Here is a 24,389-nt window from a genome sequence, read left to right as displayed (position 1 = left end):
ATTTCAGGGTGGCCCACAAGCTTATTCGACAGAGTATGATCAAAAGTATATAAATCCACTGAGAAAACCTTGACTGGAAAACGGCGCCATTTCTGCCTGGCATGGACCTGTCTATTATGTCTTTGTTCTACTACGATTATTACCATGCGCGTTAAGCTAAAAGCGGGTGAAGCAAATGGTTCTTTGTCTATCTTTGTCTTTGTAAAAATGTCTTTGTCTTTGTCTAAAGAAGACTTTGTCTATTCCTTCCGTCTGTCTGTTTCTTTGCAAACGTCACTTTATGATTGAAGAACAACTTCTTTTTTTTCTTCTTTTTTTTTACGGCGTAGCCCATAGGACAAAGCCGCCAAGAACAGTGTTTGTCTGTCCATATGTCCCCTGAAACGTATACCAATAAGAGTTGAGGATCTGGTCACATGACAGGATGATGTGATTACATCTGACGTCATTACGGCGGTACGGCGGCTGACTCCACACACCGCCATTTTAATTCCAATTTCGTCATGCCGAACATATCGTCGAACCTGTCATATATCACAATCGCCATGCTCTACCTTAACGTTTTTCATTCAGTGTGAAACACAAACAAACAGATTGTTAAAATGACCGTCAAATATCGAAAGCATCGGCATTATGTCTCTTCCAACAATACGGTACATATAGGCCTTAGGCTTCATGCCTCACCTTCGGACCGCTTCGGACAAATTAAGCCCAGGTTTCTTAATGCAGTAGTGTATCGTTTCAGTGAAATCATTTTTGTAATAATAATAATAATATAGTAAATATAACCATAACAGTTTAATCCCAATGTAGTGAATGGAAAGTTAATTGATTGAAGACCTGGAGGGGGGAGTGGGAACATTTGGTTCATGATCAATGATGAGTGGTGTAACAGCGGAAGTAAAGAATTAGCCTCGATTTTTATTATTATTATAGGAATATCATTTTCGTAATAATGATAACGTAACGTTAATATTATAATAAATGTAATTGTTACTAATGATAACGTAACAACACTAATCCCTTTGTAGTGACGGCAAAGTTACTAGAGGTTAAAATATATCTTCTGTATATTAAAGTAGCAGCAATTTTGTGTCACGCTACGTCATAATACGTCTATCTTCAACTAAAGTATCAAACAATCCCAGCTACGCCACTGTTAGACTTTCGGTCTTGTTTGCATACAAAGTTGAGGCTCGTGTAAGAGCCAACACATTCAACACAAAAACCTAAACAGGCACATAAAACATATAATAAAGGGAGCGGGAGATAAGATGGGGAGAGAGAGGGAAGCACACAAGTACAACATTTGAGAGCAGGGATATCGGGAGATCTGTGGGAGGGAGAGGGCTTGGGGGGAGGAAGCATGGGGGTGGGGGGGGGGGGGGGTGGGGTAAGGTTCACCGTATAAAACAAGTGAACACTACTAGGAATTTCAGGAATGAAGTTCGAGATTGAAAGAGGTGGATTTGGAGTGTATTATCTGGGGTAGAAAAGATCAAGGTTTTGAATGGGGGGAGAACAGCTGTTTCAAAGACCTGGAGGGAGGAGTGCGATTGAAGAAAGAGTGGGAGTTTGTTCTAGAGGCGGGAGAAAAGAGGAATGAAGGAGTGAAGGTGAATAGAGAGTCTTGATTTTGGTAATTTCACCAGAAGAGGGTTGCAGGCAGATCTTGCGTAACCTGCAGGAATATTTGGGGGACAGAGCACAGACAGAGCAGGGAGAACTAGGCCAGATAGGAGTCGGTAGAAGACAGAAAGACCGCAAATTCACAGACCGCAAAACTTGTTCACAGACCACTCCCATGTCTTTTTTCTCAAGACTGCATGGGGTAAGTTGTTCTATGATCTCCGTAGTTGCTACTTTTTAATAGCTCCAATTATTCCCACCTTCTTGTGGGATTGACAGGGAAGGTTTTTGACCCAGGTCTTTCACGAACAAGCTGGCTAAGCTTGATGTTCATCTACAGGTGGCAGAACTTTGGAATTTGTTCCACGGTGTCGATGATCTCTCACTCGCTCTTCACAAAAGACATCATGCGATTCCTTTTACATCGATCAACGTCCAGTGCTGGCAGATGGATCCTCCTGTTGGAGTTTTTTTTTCTTCCGCTTCTAGCGGGGGTCGAGATTTGAACCCAGGCTTGACATCTGAGAGGCATGTCGGCATATCTAAACTGTTCTGCAAGTCCCGACTCGTGTCTTTGTTAGATCTGTGATATATGTACAGCTCATCCATTCAGAGCTTAATGCCACAGTAAAAAAAAAATTGAATTATCATAATGGCAAATGGCTTAAATGTGGAGGTGAGGGGGGCATGCAGAGGGGCGTTTTATGGAACTCCACAAACTATTTTATCATCTGATTAATTAATGATAATTTCTTATTGACCGATCTATATCGGTCAATCTATACCGATCTATGTTGACCGATACCAAGGGTGAACTTGAAAACTGCAACACTGAATGTCAATTCAACCAGGTTTTCTCTCGAGCGAGAGGTGGGAAGGATCTCAGGTGTTCTCATTTTTATGAGTTCAACCTGAACCACCGATTCCAGGCAGGAAACCTCTTATGTTTTCCCTAGTCCCGAGAGAAACCTGGATCCGATTGCCTTGATGTTGGAAGTTCTTAGGAAGTGAGCTAAGCTTTGGCTAATGCATTTCACGTGACTTCCTCCGGTTCTCCACTATCCCCTTCCCTTTCGCTCGAGCCTTTAATATTCGGAGCACAGCCTAAGTGGCTGGCTCGTCCTGGATTCCTTTGTTCCCAAAAGTTTTCCTATTACCATTCGGTACAGAAATGAGGGAGGAAAGAAATCTGGCCAATTTGGTACAGAATCATAGCTTTGTGAACTTCCCATCTGAGCACTGCTCATGATGCTGGGATCGCACGATCAACTTCCACATATTGTGATCATTTGTCCATTTCCTACCAACGTCTTCAAGTAATTCATGTAAAAAGTACAATAATACTGCCAAAAGTACTTGCCCGGCTGGTGCTCGTCTTTGCTCCTTTGCATAAGCGGGCATGCTCTTAAGAGTGGCAACAAAGATGTTATCGCTGCCGACATTTGAATCGGTGTTTTTGCAGCACTACGAGTTCCTTTGCAGTTGTTGTTCTGAAATTTTCAAAACTTTGTTGTCTTTTTTAAATTATCATAGCTCAATAACGGGCACTCGTTTATGATGTCAAGGCTTATATTTAGCTGGGATGGAATTAGGCCGTCATAACGTTAAATTTAGTCGCACTCCTGGTGTTGTCCACCCTTCCTCATCTGCTCCGTCGTCACAGCTTCTTGTGATCATAACACTGTAGCGAATTTTCAATTCTTCTCGTTCTCCACCGTTTTGTAACTTCTAATCTGTGATTGAGAATACGGAGATTTGACCTGATTTTCAAGTCGCCCCCAGGTCACCTGGTACTGTGTTTGGCTTGTTGTGACCTGTTTATGCGTTGGAGTGACTGTTTGGCCTGCCACCATGTATCTGATGTTGATAGCGACACCGGACCTCAAGGATGTGTTTGTGAAGGCGCGCAATGGGAACGTCCGTCTCATCAAGGTCTCCATCGAAAACGGTGAGGACTGTGATGTGGAAGTTCCCACTATGACTTGTTTACTTTCAAATGATCTGCTTTCTCTCCTTGAGCATTATGTGTTGGTTCAATATTCACTCATATTACTCTTTCCCAAGCTTGGAGTAGCTGTCCTTGATAGTGAATGAAATGCGAGATGATTTTTTAAAAATTCCTTCCCGACAAGCAGCTTCTCTGTAAAGCACTCCCTGGGAACTTTTCCTGCAGAGAGGTTGGTGTTGGGAAAGCAGAAAAAGCCTTCTGGTTCATGGCATCATGACTACCAGACTATGGTGGTGCCCCAGCTACACGAGAGTCAGCCGACCTATCTCCTGTTCCGCCTCGACTCGCGCAACGCCTTGGGTTACGAGTGGCTTTTCATCTACTGGTCTCCTGAAAACTCGCCGGTATTTCTTTCAGCAACATCTCAACGTCGTGATTTGCTTCCTGTGCCAGACTGGCTTGCATTAGTTACACCAGTGGGGTCACCCAGGGGAATCCCACGGGCATGGAGGTGTATCGTTGCGATCGGTGCAGCCGTTTTTACGGTATCCGGGACAATAAGGTTAGGCGGGAGTCCAAACCTGAAAATGCTGGAGACCAAGGCTGAAATTGGAAAAACAATATAGCCTATTTTACTCCAGGGGGTCCTAGGATTACCCACCCAAAATATCGTTACGATTGGTTTAGCCGTTTTTGTGGTACCTGGGAACGGACGGACGGACAGGCAGACAGACGGACATTTGGTGAATTATAGTAAGGCTAGCGGGGTCACCCGTGGGAATCCCATGGGCATGGATGTGTGTGACGAATTTTAAATATATGTCGACTGTTATTTTAGGCGGTGTATTTTCGTTTATCATCATGGCGCGATTTAAAAAAAGATATCTCTGCATTTTCCTCTCCAATACCTCCTCACACTTTACACACACACCGGCCCATGTTTACATACACACACACACACACACACACACACACACATATACACATTACACATATACACATATGTATATACATATGTATCCACATTATACACATATATATACACACACACACACACACACACACACACACACACACACACACACACACACACACACACACACACACACACACACACACACACACATATATACACATACACAAAAACACACACACGTACAGACACATATACACACAAACACACATATATATACACATACACACACACACAGACATATATATGCACATACACATACAACAACAACATGCATTTTAAGGCCATTTTCCCTGCTAGAGCGGGGGTTAGCCTACATACACATACACACACATATATGCATGCACACACGCACACGCACACACACACACACACACATATATATGCACGTGCACACACACACACACGTACACATGTCCCACATGTACATATCCCACATCCCACATGTATATACATGTTTAAAGTGTACGTGCCCTTCCCCCCTCCCCCGCCCGGCAACGCCTGGTACTTCTGCTGGTAACTAATAAAATAAAAACGAAGAAATATCTCTCGGTAATTTCATGAAACTCGGTGGAATTGGGTGAAATTCGCTCGGTGAATTCACTCGGTTTATTCGGTTCGGCTCGGTTCACTCGGTTTAAAGGAAAAGCGATAATGTCGACATGTTGCCGTCTGTGTCATGTTGGGCGGTGTATGATACTTGTTGGCGGTGTTGGGCGGTGATATGGTGTATTTTTAATATCTGCGTTTTCCCGCGTTGCTGACACCGAGTCTAAAACCATCAATAAAAATGAAATCATATGGTGAGTTAGATTGGAGATAAAGGCGTGAGAGAGACTCAAGATCCTTTGAGAATTTATTTCGTTCTATAAAGGGCAACTTTCATCGGATTTTCTTCCCGTTTTTTTTCAACCGAGTCTAAAACTATGTTAGCGACTGCGAAAAATGAAATGATATATCGAATTAGAATTGAAACAAGTTTCAGACATATATATGGTGGCGGCCAACTTGGATTTTGACGTGGCGATCCAATTTTCAATAACGTTCGTCCTTATGCCGAGATACACCCACACACCAAATTAGAAGTTGGTACTTCGCTTATTTTTCAAGATATTCATCTCACAAGGTTCAGACATACATGGCGGCGGCCATCTTCGATTTTGACGTGGCGACCCAATTTTCAATAGCGTTCTTCCTTATGCCTAGATACACCCACACACCAGATTAGAAGTTGGTACTTCGCTTATTTTTCAAGATATGCAGGTTACAAGGTTCAGACATACATGGCATCAGACATACATGGCGGCGGCCATCTTGGATTTTGACGTGGGTTGCACCCACACACCAAATTTGAATGCGGTCCTTCGCTTACGCACGCACGTCGGCATGCACGCCTGCACGCCCGCACGCACGGACGGACACACGGACAGAGGGGAAAGCCATAGTCCCCCTTTCGCTACGCTGTGCGACGGGGGACAATAAACCTGTGTGAGAGAGAAAGACAGCACGGGCCTACCTAAACAGGCCTCAAAGCTATTCGAGAAGGAGGAGTGGGTGGAGCTACTCTGCAAACCGAGTAAGCCACACCCCCGGACAGACGTCCAACAGACAGACAGAATCACCGTAGCCTATTATAATATAGATACATGTTTGCCGTGACTTGGCATGCATGCATTGTCCTTGCAATAGTGGTGAAACTAACTACCTAGTCGCGATTTTAGGATGAGCAGGAGACGCAGCAAGGGGAAATGGGCAGACATGCAGACAGATATGGAGAGACAGAGATTTAACCCTTTGTCCCTCTATTTTGCTCCGATGAAGGGTTTACGCCCGAAACGTGAGCTTGCTTCCAGCGGTGGTTATAATACCTCATTCAACGTCCTGAGGATTTCATCCATTATTCTTGCCATTTTCCAGTCCAGTTGTGCACAATGCTTAGGTTTCTGGCTTTCTCAGGTATCGTCCAAGTTGTGGCCTGTTACACTACCTGTCACAAGCAACTAGAAACAAAACTACCTTTCCCGCAGATCCAGCAGAAGATGCTGTATGCTGCAACTCATGCCGGCATCAAACAAGAGTTCGGCGTGGGTCACATCAAAGATGAAGTTTTTGGGACTGCCATGGTAACTTTATGTATACAAATCTTTTTTTTTCATGTGCTCTGTTTGCACGTGTCTGCAAAATGCCTTATCCTCTGCTTACATCTTCTGCAGGATGATGTGTCATATGAGGGGTACAACAAACACTTGCGTACACGAGCAGTGCCTGGCCCCCTCACAGCGGCTGAAGAGGAGCTCCAGAAGATAAGACTGGATGAGGTGTGTGCAGCCACTGTGTGCTTTAGTGCTGTTTATGTGACGTTTCTGTTCTCTTTAGGCCCACTATCCCTAACTTGTTCTTGTTGATCCGGAACAGATATGGGATTGGGTAGGGTTCCTTAGGTCAGGGTTCCGAACCTATTACTCGGGCTTTGTGCCACCAGGATTATGTGTGAGGCCTTGACTTGCTTTTGCTTTAATAATCTTGCGTAATTATAATACAATGCGATTGTACCTCCATGTGTCTTTCTTTGCAAACATCAGCCTAACTTGTCAGTGCTCAAACTTGCTGATTTCACTAATGCAAATATTTGATTGTTATTATTATTTAAAAGTAGCATTGACTATCCTGCCCCAATATTGGACTCTTCCTGAAGGATACATATCAGGAAAAGGCCCAGGAGTCGTGAGTTTTCCATGGAACATCATATAAATAATACAAAAATCAAATAATCTGATTATATAATACAAATCATGAAACAACAAGTATGACCGCATTGTGGTCACAACCTGTGACAACATCTAGTAACGGGCTGATTGGGAAACACGTTTAAAACGCGATTTAAAAAAAATAACTCGACACCTCTCATTCATGTCAGCCTCCACCACGGTTATATCAGAATGCCATGGTTAAATCAGAACGAGCTGATTCGTCACACGGTCATGGATTGCTCAACCCCAATACGGGGCTGTTCAAAAATTACGTAATGCTATTTTTTAAGGAGGCATGTGTGTGCTGACGCGCTTGATGAAACCTTACTAATAATTTTTATTCAACATACGATTAGAGTTCTTGGGATCCCTCATCGTAACACTCGACCCAAACAAAGCCAATGGAAATCTGACGCAACAATCTCGAGCAGTGTATAATCAGCAGAGGCCTACAGGGGTGATGTTTTAGGCCCACCAGAAAACCAAGATGGCGGCCATATTATTTCATCTGGGTGCCATGGTGGGTGGAGTCAAGCGACAATTGTGGGTGGGGTCTGACAAATGGGTGCACATTTCAAAGATCGACCCCAACAAGAACAACAGCAATGCGGATCTCTTGTAGACGCGTGACATGTCGCAGTTAAAAATCTTGGGTAATGGACGAGGAAGGGCATTGTACTAGCTATCAGTAGGACAAAGCTGGACATAATAAGCTGGACTTGACCTGCGGATACCCAGCCTGCGTTTAGATTTGGGGCCCTGCTTTATATGGTCTGCCCAGTAGATTTTGTGGCTGATGATGAGTTCCAGAAGTTCAAAGAACCGAACCTTCCAGCGGTTGAAAAAGGAAATAGATAGGTGTGTGTTTGTAAGACACTCCTTCCAGAGATAGGGTGAGAATGTGAGATTAGACTGGTTCAATTTCCAGCAAATGTGATTGCATGAGGCATTTTTGAGGAAAAGCAAACAAATAGGTTTTTCTTAAAGGGAATTTTGTGCTGAATATGAATATCTTGTTTGTGTTTCCCAAAATTGCCTAATTAGGTCATTAATTAAGGTCAAAGGTCAATAACTGCAAAATTCAGGTTTTCACAGAAAGTTTTTTATTTTTAATATTCAATACAGTGGTAAAAAAGATTTTCCAATATCTATCATATTAAGCCATACATTGCATGTCAAAGATTTGAATTTAATGGAAAATGTGAAAGAAATTTTCACTTCTATGGAGAATATCTCCGTAACGGTTGACCTTTCTACGGAGTGCCATGTCAGTCGATTTCCCTTTGATGTTCATGTCAAAATGCACCAGTGAAAAGAATATATGGCATAGCATCATTGTCTGGGTTCAGGGGAATGAGACTTTGTTGTTTGTTTTGCGAAATTTGCAGAATTAGCCACCAATTAGGGTCAAGGGTTAATTAGTACAAAATGCGAATTTTAATGAAATTTTCGTAAGGTCCTATTTGACGTCCCCTAAATGAATTTACAAGAATTTTCTACATATCATTCAAATTAAACGTCATATTATGTGCCGAATATTCAAATTAAATGAAAAATATGATAGGAATTCTTGATTCTATCGCCAATATCTCAATAACGGTTCAATTGCCAATATCTCAATAACAGTTCAATTTTGGTCACATGGATTTGTCTCTTTTCCAACGTAGGCCACCAAAACTGATTTTGGTTTCCTCTCTATATATGACAACAATATATTAGAAAGGAATATGTCACCTTTTTATATTTCTATATTTTATATTTATATTTCACCCCCTTAAACCAACACTGATGAAGTGTCAAATAACCGTATTGTGGCAATATCCTAGCATTGGCGTTATTTAGTCTTGTTTTTGCATGTTACAGTCTCCGAGTCACTGCATTTGCATGCGTCCGTACACTTCAAATCCCATTTCTTGCACGAACACCTATCACTGGTGCAACCCTTGGTGCAGCCACACTGTACAATGTCCTTGCATGCTTTTGGGATATGGGGTAAAAATGTGAGCACCGGTGAGAGAAGACCATCAGCCAGCTTCCATCCAGCAGAGTCCATTGGGGAAGGAATTACTGGGTTTGGATTGCACGCTTCTCTCCATATGAAGCTCTGGTAATTTGCACGCTGTATATGGTGATGTGCAGCATCACTGGATGGTGGCATTGATTCTGGTGCCTGACATTTACTAAACAGCTTTATTGAACAGCGAACATATCACATGTTCTTGTGATATCACATCTCACGAGATGATATATCATCACATTACTGAATATTTACTGAACTCACAGTTCAGTTCCCACAGTTCCCACAACTCACAGTTCAGAACTCACAGTTACTGTTCCCTCACTCACTCACATTTACTGAACAGCTTTACTGAACAGCGAACATATCACATGTTCTTGTGATATCACATCTCACGAGATGATATATCATCTCACGTTCTTGTGATATCACATGATATCACTTGTGATATCACATCTCACGAACATATCACATGTGAACATATCACATGTCCCTATCACATGTACCACAATTCTTACCATGAACAGCGAACTTCTCACATTTTCCATTAAATTCAAATCTTTGACATACGATATATGGCTTAATATGATAGATACTCGATAAACTTTTTCGCCACTGTATTGGATATTAAAAATAAAATAATTTCTGTGAAAACTTGAATTTTGCACTTATTGACCTTTGACCTTAATTAATGACCTAATTAGGCAATTTTGGGAAACACAAACAAGATATTCATATTCAGCACGAAAATCCCTTTCAGAAAAACCTATTTGTTTGCTTTTCCTCAAAAATGCCTCATGCAGCTTAAATAAGCACATTTTTGAATTTCTTGCCTGGACTAGATTTCCTTGGATGTGTCAAACGTTCCATGTGTCAAATGATTACCTGATCCTCTCGAGGTTTCGGGAGGGGGATGCAGCTGCTGCCGGCCTATCATTGGAATGGAGGGACAATGTGGAGTCTTCTGTAAAGAAGAAAAATAGGTGCCAGAGAGGGCCATTTACATACGGGAAGAATATAACTTGACCCAAGATGCTGCCATGGGCCATTCCAGCCTCCACTGGGGAAGGAGATTAAAGGGAGAGATATAGCAGCAAATTCAAAGTGGAGTGACTAGAACAGAATCCAAACTAATTTCTCCATGCCATTGGAGAAAAGGAAATTACATTAAAAGGGCAAAAACGGATTCCATTAACTACAAACCCATGAGCTTGCGGCCTAGTTCTTGAAGCTTCCTACCTTGAGGCTTGTTTTTTCACAGTGGTTGATTGTGGTCCTTCTACTCTCGTTCTCTCAGTCTTTTCCCAGTCTTTTCACCCCATACTTCCTTGTTTAAATTCTTAACTAGAAAAAAACCAAAAAAAACCAAAAACATTACCTTCTTTGCTCTTTTCGTTCGTTCGTTCTGCGACCACGTGTTTCACCCCCATTTCACCCCAATTTTTACGCCATTTCCCAGATCTGTTTTGCCCTGTTCCTTTTGCTGACACCTTTTGCCCTGTTCACGTGACTCGTGGTTGTCCCTCTAGGCTCCCTCTCCCCGTTGGTTTTTTTTTGTGAATATTAGATTGTTCTTCACGGTTTCATTTAAATATGTTTAAACTTTCCCCTGCAGTGTTTTATTCAGTGGTATATTACAACACACTGTTTTTCTTCCTATTTAAAAGGCTCTTTTCAATTTCCTCTCCAACTCATTCCACTTCAAAAAAAAATTCAATCTCTTATAATTCTAAATCACGACATGCTCTAAATTCACATTAATTCCACCCCTCCTCCATCGTTCTTAAAAGGATCTCTAACTTGAAAATCACAATAAACCCAATTTGTTATCAATGTTCGTCTTTCATTAATCATCCACTTTCTAAAATCCCACCTTGCCCCTCCCCTCCAAATCTCCCCCCTTGCACCTCCCCTCCTAAACTCCCCCCGAACTCCTCTCCTTCAAAACTCCCCCCCAACCCCTCCCCTTCAAATCTCCCCCCCTACACCATCCCTCTCCAATTCTCCCCACTCCCACCTCCTTCTCAAAGCTGCCTCCTCCACACTTCATCTCCCTTCTATCTCATACCTGCACCTCCCCCAACCTTCTACTTTCCTCTGCCCCCCCCCCCTCAAAGAACCCCTCACTGTGCCTCATCCCATCACCATCAAACCTTTCGTCCTCCTCATCCTTCCCTTTCTTGTAACTCTTCTGTAATCTCTGACACACTATCAACTGCTCTTCCTACCCCCCCCTCTCTTCCTTCATCTGACCCTACCCCTCCCCTCTCCTGCATCCGATGCTCCCCCTCTCTCCTCATTAACGATATGGACCTCAAACATCTGGGGCCTTTGCTCAAACCTGATTGATCTCTCCATTCAGGTTGCTTCTGACAATCCAGACTTGATCTGCTTAACAGAAACTTTCCTCCTTCAAGATGTCTCTGATTCCTTAATATCTGTTGCTGGTTACTCCCTCCTCCGGTATGATAGACCTGAGCCTCGTCCTGGTGGTGGGGTTGCTATCTTTATCAAAAACTCTCTTTCTCACTTTCCTTGCACTGCCCTCTCTCCACCCCAGCCCCAGGAGTACCTCTGGCTACGGCTTCCTCTCCGCTCCCACCTTTTGTTCATATGTGTTCTGCACCGTCCTCCAAACAGTGATGACTCCATTTACATGTCGCTGTCTGACAACATTGACCAACTTCTATCAACTCATCCCAACCCTCTCTTCCTCATATGTGGCGACTTCAACTGTCATCATGCCAGCTGGCTGGGTGTGGGTTCCTCTCTCACCAGCCATGGCACCTCAGCAAAGGACTTCTGTGACTCATTGGGACTGACACAATCTGTCAATTTCCCGACCCGGATCTCACTCAATGGAGTATCTTCTCTTCTAGATTTGGTTATGACAAACTTCCCTGCAAATGTCTGCTGCTCTTCTTCTGCTCCAATCGGTTCTTCTGATCATGTGCTTGTTAAAGTGGACATCTCTCTGGCCATTCTCAGAGAGCCTCCTCAGCGCCGACAAGTCTGGCATTTCACTCAGGCCGACTGGCGCGGGCTGCAAGTAGCCATCAATCATCTGGACCGGTCTCCCATCTCTACTGCCTCTGACATCAATTCATCCTGGGAATTCTTCCAAAGCAAACTGCCCTCTCTCATGCACAGATTTATCCCATCTTGTCTTCAGATGTCTTGCCTTTCCTCCCGTCCATGGCACACTGAATCTTGTGGTGAGACAGTTGCCGTGAAACAACTTGCCTTAGCCTCTTGGAAGGCAAATCCAACTGAAGGCAATCTCAGTTCCTTCCACCAAGCTCGGAACAAGTGTGTGTCTACCCTCAGGAGTGCCAGGAAGCACCATCTCTCCACACTCAAGAATGAACTCTCAAACCTGTCTCCTTCCTCCAAATCCTGGTGGCATCTGGTCAAATCCGTTTCTGGTTTGTTCCCCCTCCATCCCCTCCCTCACCTCAAATGGCTACAAAGTTGACACCGCACGTGATAAATGCCTCAACTCTTTGTTTGCCTCAAAATCGTGTGTCCCAATCCCATCTCTCTCTGTTCCCACCTTACCCCCGAACCCAACTGCTCCTGGACTCTGTGTCCTTCTCTCCTGACAAGGTGGAGAAGTCTTTGACAAACTTCCACTCTGATTCTGCAACTGGACCAGACGGCATCAGCCCACGGGTCCTAAAATCCTGCTCGGCCGCTCTATTTCACCCTCTCTCTGTTCTTTTCACCCTCTCTTTTGCTCAAGGTCATCTGCCAGCATCTTGGAAATCAGCAAACATTACCACTTTACACAAAAAGGTGCAAAAACAGATCCTTGCAACTACAGACCAATCAGCCTACTCCCAATTATCAGCAAAGTCATGGAATCCATCATTGCTTCGGATATCAAATCCTTCCTCTTCTCCAATGGCTTGATCTCCGATCATCAATTTGGATTCAGACCAGGTCATTCTACTCTGGACATGTTGCTTCTGCTGTCTCAACAATGGATGGAGGTCCTCAATGCCAAACAGGAAATCAGAGCTGTCTCCCTTGACATATCACGTGCCTTCGATACGGTCTGGCACCCCGCTCTGCTCACCAAACTCTCCTCCTATGGTATCCATGGAAATCTCCACGCTTGGCTTGCAGACTTCCTCTCTGGTCGTAGTCAACGTGTGGCCCTGAATGGATTTCTCTCATCACCCCTCCTGTTCTGGCTGGAGTTCCCCAAGGTAGTGTTCTGGGCCCTGTGCTTTCTCTGGTCTTCATCAATGATCTCTCCGACTCTCTGGAAAATCCTCTCCATCTCTTTGCTGATGACTCCACTCTCTGCCGCTCCATTCCTCATCCCTCAGATCGGCAGTCTGCAGCCTCCTCACTCTCTGCAGACCTGGACAAAATCACAGACTGGTCAAACAAGTGGAACATGTCTTTCAATCCTGACAAATCTCACACTCTTACTATGTCTCTCCGAAAAGACCGACTGGAAAACCATCCCATCTACTTTCTCAGCAATCCTCTCCAAGAAGTTCTGTCGCTCAAGCTTTTGGGTCTCACTATCTGCCATGATCTTTCCTGGGAAAACCACATTTCCAGGCTGGCCTCCAAAGCCAGTCGCCGACTGGGCATCCTCCATTGTGCGAAGTCCTTCCTTGGCACACCTGAGCTCCTCACCACATACAAGGCTTTCATCCGCAGCTCAATGGAATACTGCTCTCCCCTCTGGGCTGGTGCTCCTGCCTCACATCTAGCTCGGCTTCACGCTGTTGAAACCAAAGCGTTCAGAATCTTTGCAAGCCCCCCTCCCCCCCACCCAATGAAGTTAACTCCGAGGGCTTTTCACTTACTCACCACAAGCAGGTTTGGTGGTCTTTCCGTCTTCTACTGACTCCTATCTGGCCTAGCTCCCCCAGCTCTATCTGTGCTCTGTCCCCCAAATGCTCCTACAGTTCGCACAAGATCTGCCAGCAACCCTCTTATGGTTAAACTGCCAAAATCAAGACTCTCTGCTCACCTTCACCCTTTCATTCCTCTTTTCTCCCACCTCTGGAACAAACTCCCTCACTCTCTTCAATCCCACTCCTCCCTCCAGGTCTTTAAAACAGCTGTTCACCACCATCTCTTATCTTCCCCCATCCAAAACCTTGATCTTTTCTACCCCCGTTAATTCACCCCAGATCCACTTTTTTGAAATACCAACTTCTTTCCTGGAAGTCCTCGCAGTGTCCATGTGTTTTATACCTCTCCCCCCCCCCCCCCCCCTTCCCAATGCTCCTCCCCCCAAGCCCTATCCCTCCCACAGATCTCCCGATGTCCCTGTTCTCTGATGTTGTACTTGTGTGCTTCCCTCTCTCTCCCCATTTTTTTGTGTACAAGATCGAGGCTCGTGTATGAGCTAACATTAATCACCAAAAAAAAAACCGCTCCCTTTATTTTATGTTTTGTGTGTCGGTTTTTTTTTTGGTGATTAATGTTAGCTCTTACACGAGCCTCGATCTTGTACACAAAAAAATATTGTATATAAAAAAAATCCTCCCACATTTGCGCACGTGATAAATAATAATCATTTACTATTTTCGTGACGGAGCATCGATGCTGTTGAAGCAATTTCCTAGCAAGGATTATGCCTGCTGTTTGTGAAAGACACCGTGGGAACTTTGATGTCCACCATTGTTGACCAGTGCTCGTAGATGGGTCCACAGGCATAAAACGTTTCTGATGGATCAGGATATAACAGAAAAAAAGGAACAGCAGAAAGAGAGGGGGAAACCCCAACAGCATGGCCGAGGGACAAAATAGGAGACTTGGATGAATAAGGGATGTGGGGAGGGAAAAGGACTCGGGAAGGACATAATATGTGGACAAGATGGATACAGAAGCAAACTCTCAGAAAGGAAAAAAACTGTAAACTTGGAATGGGGTGGGCTTCACGATGGTTAACATGGGTAGAAAAGATAATGGTGTTGGTTGGAGGATGATCTGGGATGGTGGTGAACAGTTGTCTTGAACAATGAAATTGAAGAGGATGGGGAAGTTGGTTCCACAGGTGGGAAAAAGATGAACAAATGAGTGGAGGTGATCATTTAATTCTGGATTTAGGTAGTTTCATGAGAAATATGTTGATGGTGGATCACGTGCACCCTGCAGCAACCCTGGGGCCTGGAAGAGTGCGGGAGGGGGGGGGGGGGGGGTTGGGGGGAGGTGGAGACAGGTACAGTATGGAGAGAGCAGGAGGTGCAAGACCAGAAAGGAGGCCATAGAAGACAGAGACCACCGACCTGTCTGCGATGTAGGCCCATCGACTCAGCTTCATTGTATCAATTTCAATGATACTGAAGTCCTCAGTTTCCACTGCATCAATCTGATGATGGGGTGAGGGAGGGGCGCCAGCCCAGAGGGAGAGCAGTACTCCATCAATCTGATGATGGGGTGAGGAAGGGCACCAGCCTAGAGGGGGAGCAGTACTCCATCAATCTGATGATGGGGTGAGGAAGGGCGCCAGCCCAGAGGGAGAGCAGTACTCCATCAATCTGATGAAGGTGTGAGGAAGGGCGCCAGCCCATAGGGGGGAGCAGTACTCCATCAATCTTTTTTAATTATTTATTTTTTGTAAACAAAGTCGAGGCTCGTGTAAGAGCTAACACATAAAACACAAAAGCATAAACATAAACAAACACACATGAGACATAATAATAAAGGGAGCGGGAGATAAGAGTGGGAGAGAGGGAAGCACAGCAACAGAAGAGAACAGGGAAATAGGGAGATCTGTGGAAGGGAGATGGCTGGGGTGCGGGGTGGGGTACACGGGATAAACAAGATGGACACTGCATGGACTTTCAGGAAAGAAAACGGAATTTGAAAAAGGTGGATTTGGGGTGTATTAATGGGGGTAGAAAAGATCAAGGTTTTGGATGTGACAATGTATTTCATCACCATAAGAGATGGTGGTGAACAGCTGTTTTTAAGATCTGGAGTGAGGAGTGGGATTGAACAGAGTGAGGGAGTTTGTTTGAGAGGCGGGAGAAAAGAGGAATGAAGGAGTGAAGGTGAGCAGAGAGTCTTGATTTTGGCAGTTTAACCATAAGAGGGTTGCAGGCAGATCTTGTGCGACCTGCAGGAATATTTGGGGGACAGAGCACAGATAGAGTAGGGGGAGCAAGGCCGGAGAGGAGTCGGTAGAAGACAGAAAGACCACCAACCTGCCTGCGGTAAGTGAAAGGCCCTTAGAATCAGCTTCATTGCGGGAGATTCCAATGATTCTAAAAGCTTTGGTTTCTACAGCGTGAAGCTGAGCTAGGTGTGGGGCAGGAGTGCCAACCCAGAGGGGGGGAGCAGTACTCCATAAATCTGATGAAGATATGAGACAGGGGCGCTTGCCAAAGTGGGAGGGGGGGGGGGGGACAGTACTCCATCAATCTGCGGATGAAGGCCTTGTCAGTTAAGAGTTCAGGTGTGCCAAAAAAGACATTGTACGACAGAGGATACAGAGCACTGGTCAACAAAATTTTAGAAGTTTTATGGTTCTAGTATATTTTGAGGTCATTCTAACCAACATGAACGGGTAGATTTCGATTATGATATCCAATTTTCACTCGCACATCCAGTTTTTGAGAACCAGTATATCATAGGAATATCCGCCACAGCCGAAATTCATCTTGTACTCACTAATCAGGACTTTGTAACGAGACTATCTGAGCTGGAAAGCGTTGCTTGGGATAGCTTTGTGGCTCTTGCTAAGAACTACCGTGGAAATTTTGGAGCACCAAATTATGAAGAGCTGGTGGACAAGATGTTGAAGAGTTACCAGGCGCTCGGTGCTCGAATGTCACTCAAGATACATTTCTTCCATTCTCATCTGGACTTCTTTCCACAAAATCTTGGCGATGTCAGTGATGAACGTGGAGAAAGGTTTCACCAGGAAATTGCCATCATGGAGACTCGATATCAAGGCCGATTCAATCCAAACATGATGGGCAACTACTGTTGGACTTCACAGCGTGAAAGTGATTGCTCCCACAAACGCAAAAGTAAAGTTCAGAAGCATTTTTAATGTGATGTAAATAAAAACTTAAAGTTCATATTATTTTTGGAGATTTACATTTTTTTATGCGATGTAAATAAAAACCTAAAGTTCATATTATTTTTTGTGATATTTTATAAAGTTCATATTATTTTTGGAGATTTACATTTTTTTATGCGATGTAAATAAAAACTTAAAGTTCATATTATTTTTTGTGATATTTTATAAAGTTCATATTATTTTTGGAGATTTACATTTTTTTATGCGATGTAAATAAAAACTTAAAGTTCATATTATTTTTTGTGATATTTTATAAAGTTCATATTATTTTTGGAGATTTACATTTTTTTATGCGATGTAAATAAAAACTTTAAGTTCATATTATTTTTTGTGATATTTTATAAAGTTCATATTATTTTTGGAGATTTACATTTTTTTATGTGATGTAAATAAAAACTTTAAGTTCATATTATTTTTTGTGACAACAAATAGACTTATTGAGACTTAATCAAGAAACTCGCATGCTCTAAAGATTTTTTTCCACACTTATGATGTATTACGTCAAGGTTACGTGATAGCGAAATTGTAAGGTCAGATTCGGATTCGTGGGCACCAAATTAGTTAGAAACAGTTGAAAATAAGTCAGAACCAATTTTGCTGTTGGCCAGTGTAGTCAGCGACTAATTTGGAGGTCAACTTTTAAATGTGGTTTTGCCAAAGAAAGGTCATGGCTGATAGTGAGGGTAAAAAGTTTGAGTGAATGAAATTCTTCAAGAGGATTGTTAAGAAAGTAGATTGGGGATTCGTCAGACGATCCTTTTGGAGAGAGACAGTGAGTATGAGATTTGTCAGGATGGAAAGACATATTTGAAATGTTTGCCTCCAGCCTACCTGTGATCTTTTCTATCCTCATTAACCCTCCCCACACTGTCTGTGCATTTTCTACCCATGTGACCTCGCTAGATCTTTCATGAGCCTACATTTGGTCTACCAGAAAGGGGAAAGAATCGTTAATGATCACACTTAATAATTAGTTTTTGGAAGTACACTTGCATTTCAAATAAAGTTTGAAATGTAGTACTAGTAGGCTACCGTGTCTGACCTTGGCTTGAGGCTTTGTTTCTGTCTCAGCGGTTTCTTCGATTGCGCTCGCAATTACTTTCGGTCTCTATTTTTCACGTTTCACGTTCGGTCTCTGTCTCTGTTTTCATCTCAACTCATAAAAAAAATAAAATAAAAAATTCCCATCTCTGTTCTTATCCGTTGTTCGTTCTTATTTGTTCGTTGGTTCTTCGACCACGTTGTTCGTGTTCACGTCGTTAAAAAATGTTTCAACTGTCCCCTGAAGAACTGTATTCTGTCATATTCTATAACACCTTTTTCTTCTTCTTCTATAAAAGGATGCTTTCGACTTGCTCACCAAATCTATTCATTCCAAAAAAAAATTCCATCTCTTACAGTTACAGTTCCTCTTTTCTACATTCCCTAAACTCTCCAGAACTCCACCCATCCTTCAGCGTCCTCAAACGTATTTTTGACTCAAAGGTCTCAAGAAACTCATTTTGCAATAAATGTTCGTTTCCCATTAATCGTACATTTTTCAAAATCCAATCTCACCCCTCCCCTCCAAATCTTCCCCATCACCCCTTCCCTCCAAAACTTCCCCATCACCCCTTCCCTCAAAAACTTCCCCATCACCCCTTCCCTCAAAAACTTCCCCATCACCCCTCCCCTTCAAAACTTGCCCATCACCCCTCCCCTCCAAATCCACCCCCTTGCCCCTCCCCTCCAAATCTTCCCCATCACCCATCTCTTTCAAATATTCCCCCTTGCCCCTCCCCTCCAAATCTTCCCCATCACCCATCCCTTTCAAATCTTCCCCCTTCCCCCTCCCCTCCAAATCTTCCCCATCACCCATCCCTTTCAGATCTCCCCCCTTGCCCCTTCCCTCCTAAACTCCCCCCACACCCCTCCCCTCCGAGACCCTCCCTCACTCCTCCCCTCCTAGACTCTCCTCTCACCCCTCCTCCTCAAAGCGTCCTCCCCGCTTCTTCCCCCTTCCAACTTTCACCTCCCTCAACCTTCTGCCTCACTCTTCCCCCTCCTCAAATAACACCCCACTGCGCCTCACCCAATCACCATCAAACCTTTTGTCCGCCCCATTCTTCCCTTTCTCCAAGCTATTCTGAAATCTCTGGCACACCTTCAACAGCTCTCCATACCTCTTCCTCCTCTTCCACATCTTACCCTACCGCTCCCCCCCACCTGTTCTGTATCCGATGCTCCCCCTTCCTCTCCTTTAACAGTATGGACCTCAAACATCCGGGGCCTTCGCTCAAACTCGACTGATCTCTCCATACAGGTTGCTTCTGACAAACCAGATGTGATCTGCTTAACAGAAACTTTCCTCCTTCATGATGTCTCTGATTCCTTGGTATCTCTCCCAGGTTACTCCCTCCTCCGGTATGATAGACCTGAGCCTCGTCCTGGAGGGGAGGTTGCTATCTTTATAAAAAAACTCTTCCTCACTCGCCCTGCACTGCCCTCTCTCCACCTCACCCCCAGGAATACCTTTGGCTACGGCTTCCCCTCCGCTCCCACCTTTTGTTCATATGTGTGTTGTACCGTCCACCAAACAGTGATGACTCCATCTACATCTCGCTGTCTGATAACATGGACCAACTTCTATCTACCCATCCCAACTCTCTCTTCCTCATATGTGGTGATTTCAATTGTCACCATGCCAGTTGGCTGGGTGTGGGTACCTCTCTCACCAGCCATGGCTCTTCAGCAAAGGACTTCTGTGACTCACTGGGACTGACACAATCTGTCAATTTCCCGACCCGGATCTCAGTCAACGGAGCATCTTCTCTTCTGGACTTGGTTATGACTAACTTCCCTGAAAATGTCTGCTGCTCTTCTTCTGCTCCAATCGGCTCATCTGATCATGTGCTTGTTAAAGTGGACATCTCTCTGACCATTCTCAGAGAGCCTCCTCAGCGTCGACGAGTCTGGCATTTCACTCAGGCCAACTGGCACGGTCTTCAAGCAGCCATCAATCATCTGGACTGGTCTCCCATCTCTACCGCCTCTGACATCAACTCATCCTGGGAATTCTTCCAAAGTAAATTGCTCTCTCTCATGCACAGATTTATCCCATCTCGTCTTCAGTTGTCATACCCTTCCTCCCGTCCATGGTACACGGAATCTTGTGGTGAGGCTTTGCCCAGAAACAACTTGCTTTCGTCTCCTGGAAAGCAAATCCAACGGAAGGAAATCTCATTTCCTTTCACAAAGCCCGAAACAAGTGTGTGTCCACCCTCAGGAGAGCCAGGAAACAATATCTCTCTGTTCTCAGGACAGAACTCTCTTATCTGTCTCCCTCTTCCAAATCCTGGTGGCATCTGGTCAAATCTGCTGGTGTTTGTTCCCCCTCCATCCCCTCCCTCACCTCAAACGGCCACACGGCTGACTCCGCACGTGAAAAAGCTGAATGCCTCAACTCTGTGTTTGCCTCTAAATCTTGTGTCCCAAACCCATCCCTCTCTGTACCCACCGTACCCAGTCGTACCCAGCTGCTCCTGGACTCTGTGTCCTTTCCTCCTGACAAGGTGGAAAAGTTTCCGTCAACCCTCGACTCTGATTCTGCAACTGGACCTGACGGCATCAGCCCACGGGTCCTAAAATCTTGTTCTTCCGCTCTTTCACCCCCTCTCTCTGTTCTCTTCACCCTCTCTTTTGCTCAAGGTCATCTGCCATCTGCTTTGAAATCTGCCAACATCACCGCTTTGCACAAAAAGGTGCAAAAACAGATCCCAGCAACTACAGACCAATCAGCCTTCTCCCAATTATCAGCAAAGTCATGGAATCCATCATTGCTTCAGATATGAAATCTTTCCTCTTCTCCAATGACTTGATCTCTGATCATCAATTTGGTTTCAGACCGGGTCACTCTACTCTGGACATGCTGCTTCTGCTTTCTCAACAATGGATGGAGGTCCTCAATGCCAAACAGGAAATTAGAGCTGTCTCCCTTGACATATCACGTGCCTTCGATACGTTCTGGCACCCCGCTCTGCTCACCAAACTCTCCTTTGTTGGTATCCATGGAAATCTCCACGCATGGCTGGCGGACTTCCTCTCTAGTCGTAGTCAACGTGTGGTCCTGAATGGGTTTCTCTCATCTCCTCTTCCTGTTCAGGCTGGAGTTCCCCAAGGCAGTGTTCTGGGCCCTGTGCTTTTTCTGGTCTTCATCAATGATCTCTCTGACTCTCTTGAAAATCCTCTCTATCCCTTTGCTGATGACTCTACTCTCTGTCGCTCCATGCTTCATCCCTCAGATCGGCAGTCTGCAGCCTCCTCACTCTCTGCAGACCTGGACAAAATCACAGACTGGGCAAACAAGTGGAACATGTCTTTCAATCCTGACAAATCTCACACTCTTACGATGTCTCTCCGAAAAGACCGACTGGACAACCCTCCCATCCACTTTCTGAATAATCCTCTCCATGAAGTTCTGTCACTCAAGCTTTTGGGTCTCACTATCTGCCATGATCTTTCCTGGGAAAACCACATTTCAAATCTGGCCTCCAAAGCCAGTCGCCGACTGGGCATCCTCCGTCGTGCGAAGTCCTTCCTTGGCACACCTGAGCTTCTCACCACATACAAGGCTTTCATCCGCAGCTCAATGGAATACTGCTCTCCCCTCTGGGCTGGTGTTCCTGCCTCACACCTAGCTCGTCTTCACGCTGTTGAAACCAAAGCATTCAGAATCATTGGAATCTCCCGCGATGAAGCTAACTCCAAGGGCCTCTCACTCACTCACCGCAGGCAGGTTGGTGGTCTTTCCGTCTTCTACCGAGTCCTCTCTGGCCTTGCCCCCCCAGCTCTCTCTGGGCTCTGTCCCACAAATATTCCTACAGGTCGCACAAGATCTGCCTGCAACCCTCTTATGGTTAAACTGTCAAAATCAAGACTCTCTGCTCACCTTCACTCCTCTTTACTCCCGCATCTGGAACAAACTCCCTCACTCTCTTCAATCCCACTCCACCCTCCAGGTCTTTAAAACAGCTGTTCACCACCATCTCTTATCTTCCCCCATCCAAAACCTTGATCTTTTCTATCCCCGCTAATTTCACCCCAATTCCAACTTTTTTGAAATACCAACTTCTGTCCTGGAAGTCCTTGGTGTCCTTGTGTTTTATACTTCTCCCTCCCCCCCCCCCCCCCCCTTCCCACACCTCCTCCCCCCAAGCCCTCTCCCTCCCACACATCTCCCTGCTCTTAAATGTTGTGTGGTCTCAAGTGTTTGTGTGCTTTCCCTTCTCTTGTCTTCTACTCCCTCTTTTTATATATTTTGTTTGTCTGGTTGATTTGTTTGTGAAGTAAATGTCAGCTCTTTCACGAGCCTCGATTCAGTATACAAAAAAAAGAAGAAAAAAAGAAGAAAAAAAAAAGTTACATTCGCACAAAAAAAAAAATCAACTTAGCTGGTGAATTTCATAAAGATAAGCTTCAAATCTAAATAAAGATGTAACATACTCTCAATTACAGAATTGTTGTCCAATTGTGGTTGTGATGATAATTGGCTATTTATGTGTGCACTCAAAAGCAGAGTCAAATGGACGGGCAAACGGAGAAGCGGCGGCACACACTGCAGGGAGTGGCTCTGCCTCTCAACGACCCGGCCAAGGATGCGCTGCGTCGCCTCGCTGAGCGAGAGGTCACCTATGTTCAGATGGTATGTCTGCATTGAACAAAGCAATGGTGGGGAAAAGAAGAGCTGTACAAAGGCAGTCTTATTGCCTCCCCCGTTGTTTATTACCCTGCGCCAGCGAAGCGAAAAGCGGGGTTAAGCATTCATTTACGTACGTGTACGTGTCTGCATTTAAAAAATTCATTTTCTCGGCAACCGTTGGTCTGATGGGCACGAAATTTTCACCATAGGAGCGCCTCCTCCCGTAGAATATTTCAATGATAATCATGACGTCATAGGTCATGTGGTACAGGCGCCATCTTGGAAAAACCAAAAAATGTTGCACCTCTATATCTCCAAAACCGCTGCATGGAAAAAATTGAAACGTGGCTTATTGTAAAGAACTCCCTATGGGGAATAGGTGTTGTTAATGATGACGTCATTGGTGCTGTAATTATGACGTCATAATTCGACAGGGACAACGCTTAGTCTGATCAGTTTGAAATGTATTGAGCGTGATCTATGCAACAATTATATTAGAGAATCTAAATTTATGATGTCATCGCTCACGTGATGTCATCTGGCAGCCATATTGGATCAAAGATTTTTAAAATGTTCAAAAACAGAAGAGTTGGCTCGCAACAAGTTGACTGCGCAGGGTAAGTATTCTATGAATACCATCTAGTTGCCTATATGGTTCCTTGTCAATTTTTGGTGAACCTGAACGATAACCTGCCCCAATATTTACGAGGATGATTTGGGTGAGTGACAAGAACAAGCCGATTATATTTGGGTTCAGGTGCGAATCCAGATCCGGCCTATCAGTGGGATACAAACTGTAAACTGTTCAGCCTGGTGGAGGTATGCGCTCTACCGAGTGCCATTCTAGTTTTTCAATGTACAACTATACATGATTTGTAAGAAAATATTGCCTTGGACTATTGAGAGTATATTGTTCGTAGAACCTTTTCAATGCCCCACATATCTGAAGAGCCCATAGGGGGGGGGGTAAACACTCAGGAACAAACTATTGAGGTTGGCAAATTCCCTCTTTTCAATAGCTCATCAATCTTTACTGGCTTGCAGTTCTCCAGAGAAAACATTGTGGAATAGGTGTTACCAGTAAGCTGGTACTCATTTTGCAGACCTTGGAAGATCGACAGGCCGAATCAACCCACCTGATGTTATTTCAACAGCACGGCAGGGGCTCAAACACAAGACCCTAAGATCTTAAGCCAGCCACCTTAACCCGGTGTACCCACATCAACCTGTGATACATTCCCCATTCTATTTCCGTAGCAGGAATGGCCACGTCCTCTTCGGCAGACTCCACTGTGGCATCGCTTAGCATAAGGTGTGAGACGCAACTCCCTGGAGT

At 44.5% G+C, this 24,389-nt stretch overlaps 1 protein-coding gene across 2 annotated transcripts in view; it reads left to right on the top strand.

Moving 5' to 3' along the window:
• LOC137413465 (twinfilin-1) overlaps positions 1-24,389 on the top strand; it is a 74,315-nt gene that overhangs the window by 45,105 nt on the left and 4,821 nt on the right. Inside the window, exons 2-6 of one of the 2 annotated variants that reach the window (XM_068098891.2) lie at positions 3,500-3,577; positions 3,803-3,981; positions 6,578-6,673; positions 6,764-6,868; positions 22,931-23,056. In XM_068098891.2, the coding sequence (XP_067954992.1) occupies positions 3,500-3,577; positions 3,803-3,981; positions 6,578-6,673; positions 6,764-6,868; positions 22,931-23,056 (584 nt within the window). Of the gene's footprint in view, positions 1-3,499; positions 3,578-3,802; positions 3,982-6,577; positions 6,674-6,763; positions 6,869-22,927; positions 23,057-24,389 lie in introns of both variants that reach the window. The other variant, XM_068098886.2, reaches the window with a different exon arrangement.

Source organism: Myxine glutinosa, chromosome 1 (genome assembly GCF_964187855.1).
Source record: "Myxine glutinosa chromosome 1, kmMyxGlut1.1, whole genome shotgun sequence".
Classification (NCBI taxonomy): Eukaryota; Metazoa; Chordata; class Myxini; order Myxiniformes; family Myxinidae; genus Myxine; species Myxine glutinosa.
Note: the sequence above shows the minus strand (reverse complement) of the source record. Positions and strands in the feature narration are given on the sequence as shown.